At 35.2% G+C, this 25,807-nt stretch overlaps 1 protein-coding gene across 5 annotated transcripts in view; it reads left to right on the plus strand.

Moving 5' to 3' along the window:
- Positions 1 to 25,807, plus strand: part of magi3b (membrane associated guanylate kinase, WW and PDZ domain containing 3b) — a 425,096-nt gene that overhangs the window by 335,373 nt on the left and 63,916 nt on the right. For all 5 annotated transcript variants that reach the window (XM_030133527.1, XM_030133522.1, XM_030133525.1 and 2 more), the window contains exons 5-8: positions 2,189 to 2,357; positions 8,228 to 8,307; positions 10,405 to 10,462; positions 14,049 to 14,155. In XM_030133527.1, coding sequence (XP_029989387.1) covers positions 2,189 to 2,357; positions 8,228 to 8,307; positions 10,405 to 10,462; positions 14,049 to 14,155 — 414 coding nt within the window. The remainder of the gene's footprint in view (positions 1 to 2,188; positions 2,358 to 8,227; positions 8,308 to 10,404; positions 10,463 to 14,048; positions 14,156 to 25,807) is intronic.

The raw sequence follows: 25,807 nt of genomic DNA on the forward strand, positions 1-25,807 counted from the left end.
AAGGTCATTTAAAAGATCATTTGGGAACTGACATAAAAGTAGCACTGGGTCTTTATGGGTTAAACAAAAGTCCGCAAAAAAATGCCTCACAGGCTATCTATTAATATTAAACCAAAGCATTTTTAACATTTGTTTTACTCTAACCAAACATTTTTATTTTTTATTTTTATTTTTGCACAAGCCCAAAAACTTTCAGGACTCATGTTGTTAACAGATGCTTTTGTGGTCAGATGTGGATTGCAGAAATATTCATTCATTTTCTGATCCAATAAATCCTTGAGAGGTTCAGGGGGGTGCTGGAGCCTGGCCAAGCTAACAAAACAGGAACAAAACTAATGCAACTCACTGAATACTACCTGCAGTCATTTGGAGGAGGTCATTCTTAGTCCAAGATCAGGTCTTGCTGTCTAGAAACCACATCTGCATCACAGTTTTGCAAATAAACCTTTCTTTTTTTGGAACAGTGTCCTTATTACTAGTTCTCCTACTGTCACCATGACCCACAGTAAACTCAGTCTTCCCAACAGGCAAAAAAAATAAAAAAAATAAGTGATGTTAGACGTGAGTTGCTAGAGGTGTTTCGCATCAAGCCGGTGTGCTGTTACTAAAATTAAAGAATTCACTTATTCAGCTGTTGATAAACCTGCCACTTGTCTTTACTGCTCCATAAAAATAAATCATAGGTCACCTTGAGAAAGTCTCATCTACAGAGCAGGACATTGTGGAAGTGATCAATCAGCAGTACTCCTCAGCTCTCCGAGGAGTAGATCTGTCCTTACTGCTCACAATGAGAACAGGCACAGAACTAGGTTACATACTGAGCATCATACCTGGGTTTTTATAGTAAGAGAATTGGGGTTAACATCGAGACAAGTCCAAGCTCAAAATGTTTTTTTTTTTTTTTTTTAAGAATGAAATATTGTTTTGACAGTCATGGCTCAAACAGTGCTTTCTCAGCTGTACAAAGGATTCGCAGAAATCCAAAGTCTGTTTACCCAACCGCTCTGTCATATTGAAATCAAACACAAAACGATGCCCCAACATCCCGGAGTTCTTTTTATGGAAAGAAACCAGTCACAAATGACTGCTCAGCTACAGCCCACAGCTGTGGCAGAGGAGTCTCAGAACAGCCATAGATGGGCAGAGTTATGGTCGAATGAAAAAAAGAGGTTAATGGAAAATGTGAGCTCTAAGTCTCTAAACTCTTGACTGCAGCTTTCCCCATCTTCCTCGGACTGTCCTTATCAGCCGTTCTCCTCCCCCCCCCCCCCCCCCCCCCCCCCCCCCCCGCAGTCCCTCCATGACTCGTTTCATCAAGTGTGCCTTCACCCTGCTGTGAACTTCACTGATGACCTGAGCCTCACTTCAGGTTCTGCCCTCAGGCTGGTGCAAAGTGTTTACACAGCTAAAGTACATACGGGGTCAACTACATACAACACATGTGCATTATCACTTGGTTTTAGCCTCTAAGAGTAAAGTGCATTGTGTTTGTGTTGCGGATTAGAGAGTACAGGAGACCATTTTATGATTTTGTAAACACCCAACCATGTTTCTACGGTTTTAATTTCAGCAATTTTCAAATCAATTTAAAATTCGGGTGAAATTATGTTCGGGAAACACATCCCCCAGATATGCTTTGTTGTACGTCTTTTGGCATCATCCTCTATTGTGACGAGGTTAGCTCCACATAAAAAGAAAAAGATGAAAAGACCTTGTGTTTCATCCTTTTATAACCATCTTCTGAGGAAAGGCATGAAGTGCTAAGTGAATTAGGAAGGCCTTTGTTGTATGTTTCATGTTCATTGTGGAGCAGTTCCTCATTAATGAGCTTGTGTCAACAAATGTAACAGAATAAACGTAAAGAGCAGCGGTAAAGTCATACCATACAGAAAGCGCCTTAGGACTCAAAAGGCCCTTTCTAACGGGAATCCCTGCCTCTGTTGTTGCAGCCCACAAGGAATGTACACATAAACGTCAGCATAAATATTAGCACTGTGTGCACATGCAAATGCAAAACAGCCCTTTGGTGAACACACGCATGCAAATGTTATGAGTGACATCAGCCTCGCCTGCACTTCCCTGCAGCGGGCTGGAAAACATCAGAACAGAGGTGTTTCTGCAGGCTAACCTTCCGCTCTGTCTGCTCTGTTTTCTCTCTGTTTTCCCCATCTTCCTCTCCTCTCTCCAGAGCACAAAGAGGGGGCAGACTGGAGGAAAGCAGTGCCCAGCTACACCCAGTCCAGCAGCAGCATGGACTTCCGCACATGGAGCTCCCTGCCCCGCGATGACAGCCTGGAGCCACTGCCTCTTAACTGGGAGATGGCTTACACTGAGACTGGCATGGTCTACTTCATTGAGTAAGCTAGGCACAAGACACATGTGGCATAAACTACTACAGAGTTCCCATGGGGTCTTAAAGTCTTAGAAGTGTTGAATTTACAAATCTGCTTTTAATACCTGAGAACAGGGGTGTCAAACTCATTTTCTTCCGGGGGCCACATTCAGCCCAATTTAATCTGAAGTGGTGGGCTGTACCAGTAAAATAACAGCATGATAGCCAATAAATAATGACAACTCCAAACTGTTCTAGTGCAAAAAATAACATTCAGTTATGCCAATATTTACATTTCCAAACTAGCCAAACAAAAAGGATGTGAGTAACCTGAAAAATGAAATTTCTCAAGAAATGTAAGTAGAATTTTATCAATATTATGCCTCAACTTATCATTTATAGGATACATGTGCATTACAGATCAGATCTATGAAGGCACAAAAGATTCAGTCACAGGCAGAATATTGTTAAAATTGCACTTAATTTTCTTTAGGCATTTCAGGTTGTTCATATTTGTTCAGGTTATTCACATTTTATTGTTAAAAGATAGTTTGTTAATGTAAATATTTTCATAATTTAATGTTTTTTTGCACTAAATCAAAGAGGAAAAAATGGTATTGTCATTATTTATAGGTTATTATGATATTATTTTTGAGTTTGATGCCCTAACTTGCACTTTGTAAATTCATCCCACAGGCCGGATTGGAAACTTTGGTGGGCTGGTTTTGGCCCCCGGGCCGTATGTTTGACACCTGTGCCTTAGAATGTTCTTAAAAAGGTATTAAATTTGATATGGTAGGTCTTAAGTTTTGTTGCCATAAACTTTTTGGCTGTATTGTGTTTAAATGTGTCTGTTAAATGTCCATACTGCAAAGAAAGTAACGTTAGTCGACTCAGTTCCACCCCTTCCAACGTTGCAGCCCTTGCTAAGAAATGACTCGGAACGGTAGGAATCAAGGCATTGGAGTAAATAAATACATTTCCCTAAATGCTAGGAGTCACAAATCTCTGCTAGTATGGCTGTGAAATAGGCCGTGAAATGGACATTAAATTCTGTTCTAAGTAGTCTTAAAAAGGTCTTAAAAAGTCTAAAAGTCTTGAATTCACAAATCTGCATTTAATACCTTAGAAAATTCTTTAAAAGGTATTAAATTTGATATGGTAGGTCTTAAGTAATGGTGCCATAAACTTTTTGGCTGTATTGTGTTTAAATGTGTCTGTTAAATGTCCAAACTGCAAAGAAAGTAATGTTAACTTTCAACGTTGCAGCCCTTGGTAAGAAATGACTCGGAACAGTTGGAATCAAGGCATTGGAGTAAAAAAATACATTTCCCTAAATGCTAGGAGTCACAAATTTCTGCCAGTATGGCTGTGAAATGGGCTGTGAAATGGACATTAAATTCTGTGCTAAGTAGTCTTAAAAAGGTCTTAAAAGGTCTTAAATTTAACTTGTAGGAACCTGTAGGAACCCTGTACTAGTATACAACAGAAAATGGATTCACTAACTCCTACTAGAGGTGTACATACGAATAATTATAAGCAATTTAGTCTATAAATGTACTTGAAGCTGGAATGATTACACTGGGTTACAAAAAAATGTTTTTTGCAAGTTGTCTAGGTTTTTTCAACTGAATTAGGACCATTTTGCACTGCTAAATCCAAAAATGACATCTGTTTTTCTCAGTCAGGTCAGGTTTTTTTGCTAATTTGATTTTGAAAAATTTGATCTTCTCACAAAATTGATTACATTTTTGTGACTTTATCAGTTGATTTTTTATATAGTTCTCACCCAAAATAGGTTTTAAGAGAAAAAAAATCATTTTCTAACAGGATTCCTGTTAGGTACAATGGTGTATTCACTGTAGATGTAGCAGAATACGTCAGGCTTATTTTGCAAGATCTTCTAGTCGAAGCCATTTCATTCACCTGTAATATTAAAAAAACCATTAATCATAAATTGGCAAAAGTGAAATCTTCAGAACTCGTTTATTGCAAGAAATATGAAAGAATTTTGTATCATATGATGTGAAAATGCCCATAAATGTAAGCAAAAATGTTAAAAAGCCAATATGTAGCATAGTTCAGAAAGTTGACCTGATTGAGCAAAGTTAATGTGATTTTTGGATTCAGCACACCAAAATGATCCTAAATCAGCTCAAAAAACTTAAACAATAAATTTGTTGTTGACCAGTGTTATCAGTGCATAACACATAACTGCAGAGTTTCATTTTAAAGGTTTTGGCTTTAATTTGTACAAATACAGGAAGTCAGGAGCACCAACTACAGAAACTACAAGAATAGACTCAATCCGGTGGTGTTTCTATATTTTTGTGAAATGCTATTGATGAATGAACTCACTGAACTGCAGCTAGGTCTAAAGAAATAAACCCTAAACAATGTTCTATTTTAGCATCGCACTGAATGACATGTTCCCTTATTATGATGCACACGGGTACCATAGTTTATTTAGTCACAACTTCCAGCAGCAGCATTTGGTAGTGCAGAAAATATCTATTAAATCACTGCTGAAAATAATCAGATATGTTCCGTGCTTAAAACTTTAAAAATTCTAGGGCTTTCATAAATACGGGGCACTATTTTTGTGGCAGCACAAAGCAAACAGAGCACAACAATGTGGTCTTTTTTGTGCTTCTCTGTGTGTATTTTCATGCCCTGCACTGAGCAGTTTTTAAAGAAACATATTTATACGAATTAATTCGAAAGCGGAAAGCAATGGCATGTTGCAAAGTATTTTTAGAAGAACTAAAACTGTTATTTATGGGATTTTCTCAATGACAAAAAATGAAGAAAAACCAACCAGCATTTGAGTTTGACAGTATTCGCAGCAGGTTTAGGCCACAGGTAAATGTGATATTCGCTTTTATTGGGTGAAATACTGGCAGAACTATCTGCATAGTTTATGATGCTGTTGAAATTTAGGGCGAGTGGCAACTGAAGTGTCATCTTACATCTGTAGGGGGTATGATGCAAAATCTGATATTAAAAATGAAAGTGTTTTTATATCAAACGTCATTGTGTTTTCTGATCTCCTCCCTACACGTAAGCAAACAGGAACAAATGTTTCTGTCACTATTAAATCAGTGCCTAGTCAGCTCCAACACAGTCACATATTAGGTGGGTAATGACAGGTTTGGGATGTACGTGTCACATCGTCGTCATCGCAGAATAAATAAGAGATAGCAGCTCAACAACAGCACTTTCTTAAGAAGGGAGACAAGAATAGATTGGGTAAAAATATTCGGTAACACTTTATAATAAGTACACACTATGAGTCATTAGTTAAGCATTAATAGATACTGAATTCATCATTTATAAAGCATATTTCTGACATGAATGCTCATTAGTATATGGTTTATAGGGGCGGCTGTGGCTCAGGTGGTAGAGCGGGTCGTCCAATAACCGAAGGGTTGGCACTTCAAATCCCGCTCTGTCTCAGTCAGTCCGTTGTGTCCTTGGGTAAGACACTTCACCCTCCTTGCCTCCAGTGCCACTCACACTGGTGTATGAATGTTTGGTGGTGGTCAGAGGGGCCGTAGGCGCAAAATGGCAGCCACACTTCTGTCAGTCTGCCCCAGGGCAGCTGTGGCTACAGATTTAGTTTACCACCACCAGAGGGAGAATGTGAGAGTGAATGAATAATGGGTCAATAATGTAAAGCGCTTTGGGTGTCTAGAAAAGCGCTATATAAATCCAATCCATTATTATTATTATTATTATTATTATTATTATTATTATTATTATTATTATTATTATTATTATTATTATTTATAAGCACAGTTATAAATGTTTTACTAATCATTAATAAGCTCATTAGTTAAGCATTAATAAATATTAAATTCATCATTTATAAAGCATATTTCTGACATGAATACTCATTAGTATGGTTTATAAGCACAGTTATAAATGTTTTACTAATCATTAATAAGCTCATTAGTTTAGCATTAATAAATACTGAATTCATCATTTATAAAGCATATTTCTGACGTGAATGCTCATTAGTATATGGTTTAAATACCCTGAATCATATGTTGAGTTTATTTTAATGCAGTTTTTTTTTGATAATCCCATGTGCTGTGACGTTCCTTTGTTAGAATAACAGAGACTTTCGTGAGTCTTTATGCACTGCCAACCTATCAATCTCATTTGTACATGCTTTAGATGGCACAGATAGTGCACACTTTAGATGAGCTCACACCATATACTTAATTAATGAGTAGTAAGTGCTTTATAACTACCTGAAATAATGGATTCCTGTATTAATAACTGTTTACAGGACATCTTTTGGAAAAGAAATGTGTGTCAGTATAAAATACCCACTAACATATTCACTAACCATTAGTACATGTCTCAATAGTGTATTTTCAAGTATAAATGCACATCATAACTGGTTTGTAAGTGATGCAATACTAAATTTTTAAACGCTGAATCCATAATTTATAAAGTATGAAAATACAATCATTAAGCACATTGTAGATGAGCTTATTTATGATGAGTAAAACATTTATAACTGTGCTTATAAACCATATACTAACTAGAAGCACTCGGAGAGCACAGACCTCCGCCAAGGCTGATCAGTGCCCCCCCCCCCCCCCCCCCCCCCCGATCACCACCAAAATTTAATCATTTCTTCCTTATCCCAAATCCAACAAACCCTGAAAATTTCATCCAAATCTATCCATAACTTTTTGAGTTATGTTGCACAGTAACGATCAGTGCCCCCCCCCCGTGGGCCCCCCCACCCCCGATCACCACCAAAATTTAATCATTTCTTCCTATCCCATTTCCAACAAGCCCTGAAAATTTCATCCAAATCTGTCCATAACTTTTTGAGTTATGTTGCACACTAACGGACAGACAAACAAACAGACAAACAAACAAACAAACAAACAAACCCTGGCAAAAACATAACCTCCTTGGCGGAGGTAATGAGTATTCATGTCAGAAATATGCTTTATAAATGATGAATTCAGTATTTATTAATGCTTAACTAATGAGCTTATTAATGATGAGTAAAACATTTATAACTGTGCTTATAAACCATATATTAATGAGTATTCATGTCAGAAATATGCTTTAGAAATGATGAATTCAGTATTTATTAATGCTTAACTAATGCTTCATAGTGTGTACTTATTATAAAGTGTTACCAAACATTCTTGTCATTTCATTGAAAGAAGGATCATGAACAAGAAATATACCTGAGTCTCATATCGATTGTGTAAATGAATGTGAAGCGTAAGGAAGCTATAAATACCTGATTCAGTCGAAGCAGTTGCCATGGTTGTTTGCGAGAGGCTTTTTCCGACTCTGCCTTTAAATCACAGCTCTATTCTAAAGAGATGTAAAGCATGTTCACTAAATCAATGAATGCTTAGATTTTATAACTATTGCGTAAACAAACCTCAGTCAGAGGCCTGTATGTGTGTGGGTGTGCCATAAAGACTGTACATCCACACGTGTGTGCGTGGAAGACGCTGTGTTTTATTCATATTTGGCTCTGAGCCACTTGTCTCTGAAGATATCAGAGGACCATTGTGATTTTCCTCCTGATTACACACCCCAGTTGTTAAACACATTTGAAGATAAATGAGTTTGTCATGTTTCACATTCGGAGGGTACTTTCTCCTCTCTGAAAGGCCACCTAACTATAAACACGGTAATGTGACAGCTGAACGTAAACCAGTGGCTCAGATGTTTGTCGATGAAGCCAGTAACCGTTGAGCACGAGAGCGTATTATTACACCGGAGAATATAGTCACCACTTTTCTATTGTTGCATAATGTTTATATTGACTCGTTGTACCTCATCTTCATTTTCTCCACTGGCTCGGGTCTTTACTGTTGATTTTTACTGGCTGCTCTTTGCACTCCACAGTCACAATACCAAGACGACCACGTGGTTGGACCCCCGCTTGGCAAAGAAAGCAAAACCCCCAGAGAAGTGTGAGGATGGAGGTATGCAGACAACACTACTCAGCAACTGGTCTACTCAAGCATATAGTCATTCCATTAACTACTGCACGACTACATGCATTCACACAAGGGCATACCTCTCTACTGTAAACGCACCACATTACACAACCCATCACTTAACGCATTTTCACATACCACTAACCAGCATGATTTACAACATGCTTTTAAAAGGGCCAAGTCACCTAAGACTAACCCTCCCGATCACGTTGCCTCATTTTTTTTTATTAATCTAGATCTTGGGTCTGGTTTGAGGAACTTCTGCCGAGCCTTTGTATCCTCCGGATGTTAATGTGGGCTTAAGTGCAGCCAGAACCAAAGAGCGACTACAGCTGCTTCCAGGCTGGTTTTAATGGATTTTTACAGGCAGTCGGAAAAGCTAGTCGGTGTGTTGCTTCTGAAAAGCAACTCCAAAGCTCTCTCTTGCGTGAAGAGCTCTTTTCTCTTTCTCTTTTTTTTTTCTCTCCCCCCGCTTGATATGTTCATCAGGGCATGGCGTACATCAGCCATTCCAGCCGGCCTGCTTGTTGGAACCGCATAAATGTTCACTAAATTATTGTAGGCTATTTTCATGCCTCCTTTCTTCTGCTAAATGCCCAAGTCAGGGTTAAAACACACTACCGTTGTACCTCACCACCACAGTAGGGCTGTGTATTTGCAAGAATCTGGCAATACGATACAAATCACAATACTGGAATCACAATACAATATATCACGATACTGTTAAAAAGACAATTTTTATTGTTTTTTTTTAAGATTTTTTGAAGATTTGTAAGTTTTTTTTATTATTTTATTATCATTTATTGTTGTAAGTCACCACCACAGTAGGCCTGTGTCTTTGCAAGAATCTGGCAATACGATACAAATCACAATACTGGAATCACAATACAATATATCACGATATGTCACGATGCTGTTAAAAAAAACAATTTTTCATTGTTTGTTTTTAAAGATTTTTTTAAAAAAATTTAAGATTTTTTTTTATTATCTTATTATCATTTATTGTGTTACCTCACCACCACAGTAGGGCTGTGTATTTGCAAGAATCTGGCGATACGATACAAGTCACAATACTGGAATCACGATACAATATATCACGATATATCACAATACTGTTAAAAAGACAATTTTTTTATTGTTTGTTTTTAAAGATTTTTTAAAGATTTTAAAGATTTTTTTATTATTTTATTATCATTTATTGTGTTACCTCACCACCACAGTAGGGCTGTGTCTTTGCAAGAATCTGGCGATACGATACAAATCACAATACTGGAATCACAATACAATATATCATGATATATCACAATACTGTTAAAAAGACAGTTATTTATTGTTTTTTTTTTTTAAATTTTTTAAAGTTTTTTTTATATTATTTTATTATCATTTATTGATTTTGCATTCATTTATTCATATACATTTTTAAGATTTTTATATATTTTGAAGATTTTTTTCCTGGAAGAACTGAATTACACTAGAAATCTGCACAAATACTTAACACATTTTTATTTGATCCCAACAGGATCTAATGCTATATCACAAAATGTTCCTGTGTTCAAACTGAAATTCTGTTTTACAGACATCACAGTTTAAGATCCTGTTCAAATATTCATATTCTATTAGTTCAGAACTACCAAAACATCAGAACAGTATTTTAGTTCAATTCCAATAAAGAAACTACCATCTGCCTCTCAGACAGTAAAAAGTGCTTTTTAGGATGCTTCATATAATCGTTATTTAATACAACAGTGTTAAATAATAATAAATAAGATGCAAATAAAGAAAACCAAAAGACAAAAAGGAACCTCCGTCATATCTGTATTTGAATAAATACCTAAAAATATCGATACAGTACTTTTAAATATCGATACAGTATTGTGAAATGAAATATCCCGATATATTGCAGAACCGATATTTTCTAACACACCTACACCACAGTGCATAGGTCACAACTGCCTGATGATTGTCTACCAAATTCCAGTCTGCTCCTCCTTTGTCTTTCTTTCATTGTGTTATCTCTGGGTGTGCCTGTTATTTGCATCTGTGTCTGTGTGAGTGTCTGAACACAAATGTTTGTCTTCACAGAGTTACCTTACGGCTGGGAGGAAATTGATGATCCACAGTACGGCACATATTACGTTGAGTAAGTTTTAGTAATTTATTCATTTACATGACTTTCACATCCTCGCAAACATTCCAGTTTGATTGATTTGGCTTGTTCTTTTCAGATGCACCCAACACACAAGTGCATTTCAGCAGAGGGCTCAGGGCACAAGTGCATATTACACTGCTTAGTGTACATTAGCAGTGGACCGGCATAAATCAATACTGACTAAAAATAAACAAATGGATCTCACACATGGCTCATTTTGTTCAAGTGAGGATGCTCTCTGAGTTACGTAACAAACAAAGAGGAAGCGTTTACCTGGAGAACATTTGCAGATTCTGATCAGGATATTCCCATTGTTTATCAGTGGGTGGCAAAATGAAACTCTGTGGGTAATGTTGCAGTGACCTGTATGTAAACACAGGGCTGATTGTTCTCTCACTGTGTTCTTCCAGCATTTGTGTAACAGCAGATAGACTGTGAGCCTTCGTACATGTCTATGCATATCGTCTGTATATTTGTCTGTGTGTGCAAAATGTGCTTTTGTGCTAAACATCCTAGCAGGAAATCAGTGAAACATAGCCATTCTAACAGCAGTAGAGATGCGGGCAGATTTTCAGCTAGAACGCATAGAGAGAGAGGAGAGTGGGGGGTTGGAAGGAGAGGTAGCAATCTGTTGTGATGAAAAGAAAATGGGAATGCTCACTTTGTTTTATTGCTCAGTCTGCAGAAGGGTCCCTCCTAGGTAGAAGTGACATGAGAAAGAAAGTTGCACTGTCTGGACAAGGAGAGTCAGTGGCATATAGATGGAGCTCGGTGCCAGTGTTTTAGCTTGAAATGAGCTCACTATGAAACAATGGCTCTGCTTTGTATGCCAGAGGGACAACAGCCTGTTTACCTTGTTGTAGAGGAACAGGATGTTGCTGGCAGTTGGGAGCTTCATTTCCTACAATATTAAATGGCTAAAAGCCCTAGTGCAGCTCCCATTTACAAAGCTGGGTTTAGTCTTTACTCTTTGTTCTGTTCTTTATGATGATGCTACTATGGCTTCAGTTAACATCTGTCATAAATGTCACCATCTCATGGGTGAAAGTGACACAAAAATGTGGGAAAAGGCAAGGCAAGTTTATTTGTATAGGACATTTCAGCAACAAGGCAATTCAAGGTGCTTCACACAGGACACTGAAATACAACGACAAGGGAAAAAGAAACACTTTTTTTCCCACAACATTTTTATTGGTATTTAAGGTTTACATAACAAACATGAATCAAAACAACATAAACACTCATACACACACCCATTCACACCACGTAGACTTGCACCAAATAATATATATATAACAAACATATATTCTTATGACACTGTGTACATATATGTAGAAAAAAAAAAAATGAAATACAGCAATCATGATAATAAAATTAAATAAATAAATAAATACATTTAAATAAAATTAAACATTGATAATTTGTATGACATGTCCCTATTTTCCAGATACCATAATGTTCATATAAGGTTCCCATAACTGTACAAATTCCTCCAGTTTTCCTATGGTAATGTAAGTCAGTCTTCCCAGTCCGATGCACTCTGATAGTTATTTTATCCATTGTTTCATAGAAGGAGCTTCCAGGAAAAGAAACACATTTAAAACATTATAAAAGAAACATGTGAAAGGTGATTAAAAACAGCAAGTAAGAAAACAACACATAAACCCCAAAATATACAAACACACACATAGGTTAGGTTAGTTTATTTCCGACACAGACATAATACAAAACATATGGAACAAAAAAATAATAATAATACTAATAATAATAAACAATACACAAATAAAAAAAATCAAACAATAGAAAAAATAAATAAACAATACACAAAAAATCAAATAATAAAATCATATTAAAGTAAGAGTTGCAGTGCAGAGTTTTGAAAGAGAATATAAAATTTAAAAAGTAAAAAGCCTTTTAGTCAAAGGCAGCAGTTAACAAGTGAGTCTTTAACCTGGACTTAAAAGAACTCAGACTTTCAGCAGACCTGATATTTTCTGGTAGTTTGTTCCAGATATACGGAGCATAGAAACTAATGCTGATTCTACATGTTTAGTTCTGACTTTGGGAACACAGAGCAGACCCTCCTTCTGACCTTCAGTCTTACCTTCCAAAATCTAATAAAGAAATCAGCTGTAGTTACATTAATTATTAATGAAAACTAGGGATGTCCGATATTGGCTTTTTTGCCAAAAACCGATATGCCGATATTGTCCAACGCTTAATTTCCGATTCCAATATCTACCGATACCGCTGCCGATATATGTGGGATTATTAAACTAATTTTAGGTAACATCACATATCTCCTGTCATGGAATTAACACATCATGCCTAATTTTATTGTGATGCCCCATTGGATGCATTCTCAAATGCAACAAGGCTTTCAAAATGTAAACACTGTGCAAAGAATACATACTTCAACTTAAGTTGTGGAAAAAAATGCCATATTTATTTATTTTCTCTCCCTCCCTCCATGAGTCTATTACAGTGTGGCAACTCTACTGTACAATTTTGAAAACTGCACATTTCTTTCAGCTACAAACAATGCTTCATTTGCGTGTTGGTAAATGCCGGCAAAATCAAGGCATTATTTTATTGGTTTTAATGATAGGCAAAAAAACCCCGATAACAATATTCACCAATATTACATTTTTATGCCAATATCGGGCTGATAATATCGGTGGGCCGATATTATCGGACATCCCTAATGAAAACCCAAATTTCTAAGAATAAGTAACATAAATTAAGAGCATCTGATGTTTGAGAACAGTCTAGAAATATTATATTCCAAGATTAGGTCCAAGGTTCAAGGTCATTTGAAGGTCAATTATATTCCTTTAGAAAATCACATGTGGTTTAATGATAATTTCCAAATCTGTATAATTAATTATGTAAAAAGCAGTACATTAGGCTCAATACACAAGTGGTGTATTTCTGTTACATAATGCATATTATAAGTAGATTAGATCAGGTTGAACTTTGTCTTCAGTTCCACACAGAGACACAAAGTAAGACCGAAACAGAATTTACAGAAAAACATAATGAACTATAAAAAAAAATATATAGTAAAAACTGGAAAGCTTGGCATTCAGTTAGAGTCAGTTAATCCAGTCTGTCAGTTTAACACCTTAAAATATTTCTTGTAGACAGCTGAAATACTTAGGGGACATTTTAGTGTTTTGTTATATACATATATACATATATATATATATATATATATATATATATATATATATATATATATATATATAGGAGAAAAAGTCAAAGAACTGTTTTAAACGTCTTTATAGATACCTGAAATACTCCTCTGCTTGTAAAGTATTTATCATGTTTTCACCTTAAAATTAGCTAAACAACAAAAACAACCATTTGCTTTCTTCATCTTTCACTTAGAATCGACTTCAGCTTTTAAAATGCAAAGAAATAATGGTTTCACATTTCCTAGGATAGTTGTCAATTTGATCATTATTGCGTTGTTGTCCATACTCGCTCTTTGAGTACATACTGTATGAACTCTAAACGCTGTGTATTTTTAGATTCTGGTTTTCTCTTTCTGAATTTGAGACTGTTTGTTTTGCAGCCACATTAACCAGAAAACCCAGTTTGAGAACCCAGTCCTGGAGGCAAAGAAGAAGCTTAGCCAAGAGACGGCAGCAATCCAGCAAGCCACGGCAGCGCCTTCCCAAGGTAACAACAGCACTGCAGAACATGTCCCCCTCTTCAACTTATGCTTTATTAGGATTGTAAGGGACAAAAATACAACATGTCAGCAGAGGAGCTGAGATAAAGGACACACAGAATTAGATTCTGCACACAAGGAAACCTGCAGCTCTGCACTGCTATTTAAACACACGGGACACTAACCTTTAAAAACATCATGACATATTGTGCCATGTCACATGGCTTTTAGAATCTGCCTCAGGTTTTGATGACATGCAAATACATGAATAGCTATAATTACTTCTACCAGTTTTTCAGATTTGACTGTCATTTTGTCTCTGTCTAAAAACAATACCACAAGAAATCTCAGTAGATGTGAAGTCGTTACTAATGAAAATCCCTGAAAAAAAGTCTTTTCTTGCATTTTATTTATTTATCCATAGTTAATTTAATTGGGACATGTAAAATATACAGCTATATGTATAATACGGCTAAAATTTGATTAGAGGTCTTATTTATGTCTTTGTGCATAAGAAATCAATATAAGTGAAGGAACTTTGTGTTGGCAAATGTAAGTTATGCAAATTTACAGGATTTCAGTTCTGTTGCAGCATGCTGATGGTTATATGAACTATGTTTTCAAGTCAAAAATGTCCAATTTCCTCACAATTAATGCTATATTTTCATGTCACAAATGGCCAAGTTATATTTGAACTGAATTTACCTGAAAAACAAAGATTATGTTCTTTTAGATTCCCCAATTTTTCGTACCAGATTCTATCCTACATATCACATGTTTTATTTTTACAGGTTGCAATATGGAGTATGGTGCTGATCCATCCTGCTTATGTTATGCGAATACATACATTAACCCCTTTAGCCCTATCAGCCCACCGGCAGGCTGATAGGGCTAATAAATTAAATTAGGGCTAAAAAATTGTATTAATATTCATCTACTATAAAAATATAATAAATCAGGACAATGGATGTTTTTTTAAACTTTTTCTCAAAGTTTAGACCGTAATGTTAATAAAAGTACATCAAAAGTGTATTTTAGTGCAAACTTTAATGTTCAAACATGATTTTTAATCTTTGTGGGGTGAAATATACGCTATTAAAAATATCCGACATGAACAATTCATTTATGCATATCATCGTCAATCCAGCCGAAAAAAAACAGGCGGGGATAAAAAATTCTAATTTCTCTTTTAGTTTGTTGCAGTTTACTCAGGCACAGTAATAGATACAGTATTTTAGACAATGGGAATAGATTCTGTGAGGTCTCTAAATGTCCATAGACACCAAGAACATCCATATGAACCTTATTATTGTGAAATAATTCTTCATTTACTTTGGGTATGTCTGTTTAGGCATTTTTCCCCTGAAAATATAGTCAGGGTTAAACAGGTTAAGAATGTCGCATGTCACTTTTTAAATCAACAGTTTTCTAATAATAAGGATTTTTATAAAGAAATAATGATTCTACATTGTTATTTACTCTTTAGTATGATGATAAACTATACAATAAATAATTATGATACTACTTTTTGCACAGGGATCATTTGTGGAAACGGTGACATGGCTGCAGAGCATCAGTATGATGGGATCTGTAACAACCATGTCACATCCGTCCACTGCCACATTTTGTGTTTTTGTGTTAGCTGTTATTGTTTTAGATCCACAATACTAACATTTATGAATAAGAGGAAAATTAGCAATAGTAAGTATATAAGTTTATTACTAATAAAGTACTGGTACTGACCAGATCATCATGGGTAATGTCACGTCCGTCCACCAGTAAAAGTTTTCACATACACGTGCTATTCAAAATCCAATATTTCTGAAAATATAGCTTCCACTGTCAAATAATATCAGTAGTCTGTGCACAAATGTATTAGCATTATTTCAACACAGTTCTATGGATTTCTTACAAGTTTTTTTTTTGACAAAAATGGCCACTCATTTGACCCCCTAAGTAAATTTTAGTCGAACAGTGTTTATAGCAGATACTTATTTGCAAACACTTGTCTCTAGGAGGATTTTTATGAGACTCAAAAGTTAAAGCAGTTAGGTGAGAAGAGAATAAAGTGAGTACAGCAAAAAATATTGTTAAGATAGATAAAACTGAGTGCAGCAGATACAGATTTAAAGACATTGCTTATAAAAACCAGACATGAGTCCACGTTTGTTGTCGAGGATTTGCGAGCTCTGTTAAAAGTGTTGAATATGCAGCAGTTTTCAAATGATCAGGAAGCGAGTTCCAGAGTTTTAGGCTTTTCATAGTAAAAAAAAAAAAAAACGCTGTCTGAGCAAAAGATGTTTTACAGAATGGAGCTTTAGAGGTACCACATGAAGCTGCTCTGGTGGATCTGCTGCAGTATTGTTATTTTTTTATGTATTTAGGGAGAGGCTGAGGAACAAGTCCTATTAAACAGTAAAAAAAAAAAAAACAGCTGCAAACTGACTGTTGTGAATTATTGTGCAACATTCATGAGGTTCTAACTACACAGAGAATATATATCTATCGTTAAGTTTCCCTTAGTGCATAATTACCTGAAAATATGAATCGTTGTTATCTTAGAATGAGGAGTTTATATGCACAGAGGGAGTGGTTGTGATACAACGCTCAAAATGAAGATATAACTCATGCAAACTAAGCAAAGGTTCTGCTGCATTAACTTCCCATTTTCCACCAGGAATTGTTTAAAGTTCAAACATACCAGCACATTAAACAGCTGTGGCATACGATGGAAAATGTGCATTCCGTCTGTCAGGTTGATTGTTCATTTTTGTGAACGGTAGTGTCGGCTGATGAACTATTAGACAGGATTCTCTCCTCTCCTTTGGTCCAGTGTATCCCATTCTAAAGAAGATACTAAAGCAGGGATCGGCAAGCTTTACAATCTAAAGAGACTCAAAAAAGAAGAAAGAAATCTGTCTGGAGCCATGAAAAAAATATCTAAACCCATTTTACCATAAGGAGGCTGTTCTGCAGTAGCCTATGTGTGGTTAGTTTGTTATTAAACATCACATTTTCCATTACAACAGTGGTTGTAATGGACCTTTTTTGGCTCATGACCCCATTTTAACATCACAAATATCTGGCGACCCCAGATATTCAAAACAGAGACTTTTTTTTTGGCCAAAATTAATTTGTTTTTGATCATGTAATAGTTTGCTATATTATGTTGCAAATAAACATTAATTTTAGACAACATATAGTCTATATAATGTATATTATTACGGCCGGAGGCAGTAAAGCCAGGTGTAGATTACTGCACAAAGTGAGAATTTGATTTTCCTTGGTCAGGATATGTACAGTCAGTCCAGCTTGGATTTACAAGGCTGACAATTAATACTGAACAAACAAGAACTCAAACTATGAATTATGAAAGAGCTGCAGCATCTGAAACCAACCACAATGAACATTTGAAAGATAAACAGAACCACAGTGCTGCAGTTTCAGCTTCACAGTTTGTCATGTCTTGTATGCATTGGGATTGTCTCTCAACTCACCATATATTTTTTATTAGTATTTTTTTTTAATCAATTACTAGAAATTTCAGGTGACCTCATTTGAATTCCAAGCAACCCTAAGGTTGAAAAACACAGCATTACAATAATAGAAAGTTTGGTGCATTTGTGAGATGATTCAACTATAATAAAGAAAATATTCAAGATTTTTACTCTTTTTAATGTAACATTCTGTAATGTATGTTAATAGACTTTGAAACAAAGTACAAGCCAATGAAAAACAATTAGGCCTATGTCTTGTTGAATGTGGCAAAAAGGAAAGAAAGAAAGACAGGCAGGCAGAAAAAAAGACCGACAGACAGACAGAAAGAAAAAGACAGAAAGAAAGAAAGAAAGAAAGAAAGATAGATAGATAGATAGATAGATAGATAGATAGATAGATAGATAGATAGAAAGAAAGAAAGAAAGAAAGAAAGAAAGAAAGAAAGAAAGAAAGGAAGAAAGGAAGAAAGAAAGACAGAAAGAAAGAAAACAGAAAGAGACAGAAAAAAGAAAGAAAACAGAAAGATAGACAGAAGAAAGAAAGAAAGAAAGAAAACAGAAAGATAGACAGAAGAAAGAAAGAAAGAAAGAAAACAGATAGATAGATAGATAGATAGATAGATAGATAGATAGATAGATAGATAGATAGATAGATAGATAGATAGATAGATAGATAGATAGATAGATAGATAGATAGATAGATAGATAGATAGATAGAAAGAAAGAAAGAAAGAAAACAGAAAGAGACAGAAAAAAGAAAGAAAACAGAAAGATAGACAGAAGAAAGAAAGAAAGAAAGAAAGAAAACAGAAAGATAGACAGAAGAAAGAAAGAAAGAAAGAAAACAGATAGATAGATAGATAGATAGATAGATAGATAGATAGATAGATAGATAGATAGATAGATAGATAGATAGATAGATAGATAGATAGATAGATAGATAGATAGATAGAAAGAAAGAAAGAAAGAAAGAAAGAAAACAGAAAGACAGAAAGATAGACAGAAGAAAGAAAGAAAGAAAGAAAGAAAGAAAGGAAGAAAGAAAGAAAGAAAGAAAGAAAGAAAGAAAGAAAGAAAGAAAGAAAGAAAGAAAGAAAGAAAGAAAGCACAGACCTACACCTTGGTTGAAATAATAACAAACCTGACTGCTTCATTCAGTTCATGTGCACATGTTCCTTCTGCTGTTGACATGGTGCTGTGGTCAGAGGCTGAAGGGGCCATGGGCTGCACACCGCTGGACTAGAGGAAGCACTGAAGCTCCTTTTCTTTGCATTTACAGAATTCAGAGCACTCTTATCACGGCTGGTACTCAGATACCTCCAGGTTGTTTCACTCGGTTAGGAACCTTCCTAAAAAAAAAAGAGAGAAAAAAAGGACTATGCGGATGCACACCCTTCTTTTTCTTCCACTCCTTCATCTTTCCTCAGGTGGCTTCCAGCAGTCAGTCACATTACTGCTGTATACCAGGCTTAAGTGCAGACCAGAGCTGTTTACCCTCTGAAAAAACCTCCGACCACACAAACCAAACTCTTGCTCTAATGATAGCCCTTTACATTTTCTCCAGCCACCACTAGAAATGACTAAATATCATACTCTGAACCTTCAAAATGTGCTAATGATGCTTCTTTGATTGTTTTTTTTGCCCAAACCTTTCAAAGCTCAATTACATGCACACTACAGGCCAGAGCCACAAAGGGATTATATCAGTGGTTCCCAACCTTTTTTTTGGCTCGTGACCCTATATATCACAAATTTCTGGCGACCCCAAACATTCAAAACTGAGACTTTTTTTTTTTTTTTTTTTTTTTTTTGCTAAAATTAATTTGTTTTTGATCATGTAATAGTTTCCTATATTATGTTGCAAAGAAATGTTAATTTTAGACAACATTTAGTCTATATAATGTATATTATTATGGACGGAGGCAGTAAAGCCAGGTGTAGATTTTTGCACAAAGTGAGAATTTGATTTTCCTTGGTCAGGATATGTACAGTCAGTCCAGCTTGGATTTACAAGGCTGACAATTAATACTGAACAAACAAGAACTCAAACTATGAATTATGAAAGAGCTGCAGCATCTGAAACCGACCACAATAAACATTTGACAGATAAACAGAACCACAGTGCTGCAGTTTCAGCTTCAGTTTGTCATGTCTTTTATGGATTGTGATTATCTCTGTCAACTCACCATATATTTTTTATTAGTATATATATTTTTTTAATCAATTACTAGAAATTTCAGGAAACTTCATTTGAATTCCAAGCAACCCCAAGGTTAAAAAACATAGCATTACAATAATAGAAAGTTTGGTGCATTTGTGAGTTGATGTTGAAGAAAGAAAGAAAGAAAGAAAGAAAGAAAGAAAGAAAGAAAGATAGATAGATAGATAGATAGATAGATAGATAGATAGATAGATAGATAGATAGATAGATAGATAGATAGATAGATAGATAGATAGATAGATAGATAGATAGATAGATAGATAGATAGATAGATAGATGTATTTATTTCGAATATGAATGTCAAAACAGAAGAAAATAAATGAACAATACACTTAAACATAAGACATATAATACATATTATATACTACATATATATATATAATACATATATACAAAAAGGAGTGAGAAGAAGTACAACTTATAAACTCCTACCCCTTCTCCTTATATAATTAATAACAGTAATAGTCTAAGCATATCTATACTATATATACTATAATATGCCTGACACTTGTAATTTGGTATCTGGCTTTATATTATGAACAAATATATGATTTACATAAACACATAATACAATAACACATATATGTAAATGCAGGGTGACCCAAAAAAATGGGAATTTTTGAAGTGCGTATTGGCAGACATGAGCAAGTGGCAGCACTGCGAGACAGTGACCTTGAGCGAGTAAACACACCCCCATTTTAGTAACCATGGATCAGTGGAACGGGCAACAGCGTGCGTTAGCCATAAAAATGTTTTATAAAAACGGTGATAGTTTGACAGCTGCGCAGAGGGAGTTCCGATGTTTTTACAAGTTAGGACGTCATGGTACTGTTCCATCAAAACACGCGATAAAATGTTGGATTAATAACTTTGAAGAGACTGGATCTGCCCTAATGAAGAAACCAACAGGACGACCAAGAAGTGCTCATACTCCTGGCCCCCTAGATCGCCAGATTTGTCCGTTTGTGATTTTTTCTCGTGGGGCTATCTCAAGAGTAAAGTGAACACGACTCGACCAAGAACTCTGGATGAGTTAAAACAGAGAATTCAGGATGAAATTCATAGTATCCCAGCTGAGATGTTGCAGCGGTCAATAAGGAATCTCAACAGCAGATTTCAAGAATGCATTCGTACAGGAGGACGCCATCTACAGGAAGTAATTTAAAAAAAATGAAAATTCCATCATTGTTTCTTAAATGGCATGTTTTAAGGTTTCAATTACTATGAATAAAATATTTTTCCTCCATCACTCTTGGTTTTATTGGATTGTTGAAAAGTTCCCGATTTTTGTGTCACCCTGTATATATTAACCCTTTCATGGATACTGGTCACTACAGTGGACAGCTATTCTACAGCTGTTCTCTTGTGTATTCATGGATTTTGTTGTTTTTTGTGTTTTTTGTTTTTTTTTAACACATATACACATATCTTTATTAAAGTTTTAAGACACTACATATCTTTTCTGACATGAATTGGTAACCTTGTGTAGATCTCCCCTGAGCATAAACCCCCAGAATCACAAGCCCCCCACCCCCAGAGTTTTCACACAATTTGTCAGTAAATACATGTTTCTTTGCTTCAAAAATTAAACACATGGTGTCCAGCTGATTATTCTTATTCTTATTCTTATTCTTATTCTTATTCTTATATTTTATTGTGTTACTTTTTTATGTTTTTTTTTTTTTTATTTGTATTTATCTTTTTATTTATTTTTTATGACATTTTTCAATTACATTGTTTTTTTTTGTTGTTTTCTTTTTCATGTTTAAAGAGAAATGAAAACACTCAGGTAAAAAATCTTGATTAGGGTTCTCATAATTCGTGCATGAAAGGGTTAATACACAGGCCTATACATACCTATATATGCCTATATATATAAACATATACAAACCACATACTTGTACATCTTTATAATACCCAGTGATACCCAACACCTCCCTCATCCCTGTTCCTCTGAAAAATTGTGTCTTTGTGTCTCCTTTTAAATAGTTTCATGCGATGGAAATACGAGTACAACCCCCCCCCCCAAAAAGAACTTTTTTTTTTATTTTACTGAAACAGTTAAAAGTGTTTAATAAACATTTTAAGTACATATATATTCAGAATCTCTTTATTTTCATTGCACAAGTACAATGAAACTGAGGTAGAGCTCTCCAGTTTAGTGCAAGAAATTACAAGGCACAACAAATGACAGTGAGAAGACACACCTATTCACATTAGAAAAATATTTAAAAATAGGAGTACAACTTGGAATGTTTGTAAAAAAAAAAACAAAAACAATATATTCCCTTCTTTCTTGAGTCTGTTTGTTCATGCAAAATGAAACAATTTATATAGATTAAAAATGAATTATATTTAATCGTGATTAATCAAAATTAATCCAGCCACCCTGTGATTAATCTGATTAAAAATTGTTATCATTTGACAGCGTTAATTTGTAGCTGTAGCTGGTTTGGAGAGTTCTATGCATGTACGTCAGCACTAGTTAAAGACATATAATTGCCAGGGTTTTGCTCTGTGCAGTTTTCATTGTGGACCTGTCTGCAAAGGGAGAGTAAAAGCTTGAAACACTAGAACCAGCTCTGCGGCTCAGCTGGAAAACAAGGGAAAAGAACACTCAGGTGCATGGTTTAAGATGGAATATCATTAGTGCAAAATCTTCTGTGAATATGTCCTTAAAACAGAGCACATTGCAGGTGTTAATGATGCATAATTCACAGCACGACTTAAGGGCACAGTCTATTTTCAGTGTATTTGATTATAGACAGTAAAGGCCGGTCGGATACCAGGCCATTTCTGATCATCTTAAAACAGTTAAGATTGAACTTAATTGTTTTACAGATCTTTTTAACTGAGTCTAAAATTATCCCTGAATACAACTCACCTCTAATATTAATTATTTGTTTTCTTTTGCTGCTCATTTTATGACTGTGATCTTGACCTTCTCTTTTTTTTTTTTTAACTCACTATAATATTCACAAACAACAATGTCAGCCTGTTCTGAAATCTGAAGCAGTCAGATAAGGGTGATAAGTTAAAAAGCCTTTCATATTTCTCAGTTATTCAGTAAAATCCTGCCTGCATGTTTCAGGCATTAAGGCCCTCACTGGGGCAAGTCAATATGTCGCCTCTGGGCTGTTTTTTTTTTTTTTTTTTTTTTTTTCTGATAGATGTAGAAAGAGTCACAAGATCAGTATACATACCAAAGAATATGAAAACATCTTGGTGCAGTTTTAACGCACACAAAACACAAAGTTAGGAGGAAAAACACTAACTGTGGCTTTGTTTGCTTGGTACATTTGTTGGATATTTGGTATATTTCACAGTTTCTTCTGTAAATCACTCTGGACACAAACATCAGCTTAGTTCCTTAACACTTTATTGGGCAACTGTTTTTGGTAACTTTTTTTTTTTTTTTTTTTTTTTTTTTTTTTTGTAATTTAACCTTTATTTACCCAGGCAAGCAATTAAGAACAGATTCTTTTTTACAAATGCAGCCTGATCAATGAGCAATGGCTCCTTGAGGAGTAGGGGGTGGGGGGGGTGGGGGGGACAAAAGTAAAAACAAGGTTAAACAATTACAGAAACAAACAGTTAACTAGAAGCACTCGGAGAGCGCAGACCTCTGCCAAGGCAGACCAGTGCCCCGGATTTGGATGAAAATTTCAGGAAATGTTGATACTGGCACTAGGAACAAATGATTAAATTTTGGTGGGGGTGGTGGGGCACTGATCTGCCTTGGCGGAGGTCTGCGCTGTCTTTTCTAGAAAAGCACTTGTAGAGCACAGACCTCCGCCAAGGCAGATCAGTGCCCCCCACCCCACCCCCACCAAAATTTAATCATTTGTTCCTTGTGCCAGTATCAACATTTCCTGAAATTTTCATCCAAATCCATCCATAACTTTTTGAGTTATCTGGCAGACAGACAAACAGACAAACCAATGCCAACAAAAACATAACCTCCTTGGCGGAGGTAATAAATAAGAACTTCTGCATGCATTACAAGAAAGTGACAGGATCAGTTACAGTGAGGACAGTGAGTCAACAATCTCAGGTCCAATGTGGGCTACAGGGTCTGTAAGGTCCACCTCTGCATGAACAGTGAGTGGACCTGCTTTGTTAGGTACCATGAAGTAATGGTACTAATGTAAGGAATGATGTTCAAAGGGATAATGTGGACGTTGACAGGTGTCTGGATCAGCACTTATGTCTAATGTTCTAAAAGTGATGTTCTAATGTTCTAAAATACATGTTCCCAGCACCTTACATGTGTTTTTCTTATATATATATATTTTTTTTATATATGGGTTCTTCTATGAAACTGGTCCCTAAAAACAAAACAGAGGGGCTAAAAATTCAAACCAGATGTAGACTAATTTTATGAAGCAAGTTTGGACGCACTTTGGGTCTATTTAAAAATAAATACTTACTGAGATAAAAGAGAAACTTTTTTTCAGATAAAACACATCTTTATATTATCTGACATTATATTTAATACAAAATCCGCATGTAACAAGGTCAAAAGGACACGAAAATTACAAGCTACTATTTTTTTTTAGTATCTCTTTATTCTCTCACAGGTACATTTTGGGAATTCAACTAATTATGCAAGGGATAGTGTTTCACAAAAATGACCGTTGTTGCAAAATCATTTGCGATTTATATGCGTTGAACTGGGCAGGTTCTGTATGTAACGCAAGTGGACACGATGGGTTACATACAAAACCTGGAATGAGGCTGAGATTCATGAAAAGCCCACATGTCTGGATTAGAGAAACCACCAGGATCAACAAATTTGACACAGTATCTTTATTTATAGCAGTATATAAAACCATTTCAAGCTATGTTTTGTTTTCAAAATAAAACGCACTGACACCTAGGTAGTTTCTCATGTCCCGATTTTGGTCCTGTTTTTGGCCCCAATATTTTATTAAAAATTCATTAATTTTGGAATGGCTGAGAGCAAGAGTATAATTTTTTATTTTTTATTTTTTGCATTTATCTGAGGTCAATAGGTACATCCTGGGGGTAAATTTCTCTTTTATTATTGGGTCTAAAAAGCTGGAAAAGTGCCAGGTACCAAAATGTACCCAGTTTCATAGAAGCACCCATATAATTCCTGGATTTTTTTTTTTTTTTTTTGGCCACTTATGGCTAAGGAACCAAATATGGTAACTGCGTTAACCTTGATTTTCTGCATAACAATATATATATTTTTTTGATTTCACAAAAGTAATTCATAAAAGTCTTGTTATGTCCTCCAATAACACACTAAGGTTGAAATTTTGAATTTCAGAGTATTTCTCTGAGTGACCTATAATGGGTTAAACACATACTTGTAATACAATGATGCCAAGGCTCTATCACCTTAGTCAGTGCGCTTCAATAATATGTTTTTGTGGAAAAGAAGGCACTGTTTATGTCCTGATTATGGATGTAACGATTACCGGTATAATGATAAACCGCGGTAAAATTGCAGACGGTTAGTATTACCGTTTAAATTCTAATTCTCATGATAACCGTGTTTGATTACCACACTTTTAGGGGAAAAAAACCCTATGTAAAGATCTGCTTTTATGTCAAATGTATGAGTATAGTTTTAATTTATTACAATTTTAATTGTATATACCTAATATTTGGAACCAATATTCACTTTTAAAGTTTTTGAAAAGGTTCGTGAAGCATCTTTGTGTTATTTATGCAATAAATTCTATACATTTTTCAAATCGGATTTTATGTTTTTTTGTGATTTCTGGGCTTTTATGTTGATATAGTAGGTTAAAGTGAAAAAATAATAGACAGATGATATAGATGAAGTTGTGCTGAAAAAAAAGATACCAAACATTGGTACAGTAAACATTTGTTTATATAGTATATAAAGAAAAAATTGAAAGTACTGAAAAACAGACAAAATAGGCTCAGACCACTAAGGGTTAATACTT

Source organism: Sphaeramia orbicularis, chromosome 5 (assembly GCF_902148855.1).
Source record: "Sphaeramia orbicularis chromosome 5, fSphaOr1.1, whole genome shotgun sequence".
NCBI lineage: Eukaryota > Metazoa > Chordata > Actinopteri > Kurtiformes > Apogonidae > Sphaeramia > Sphaeramia orbicularis.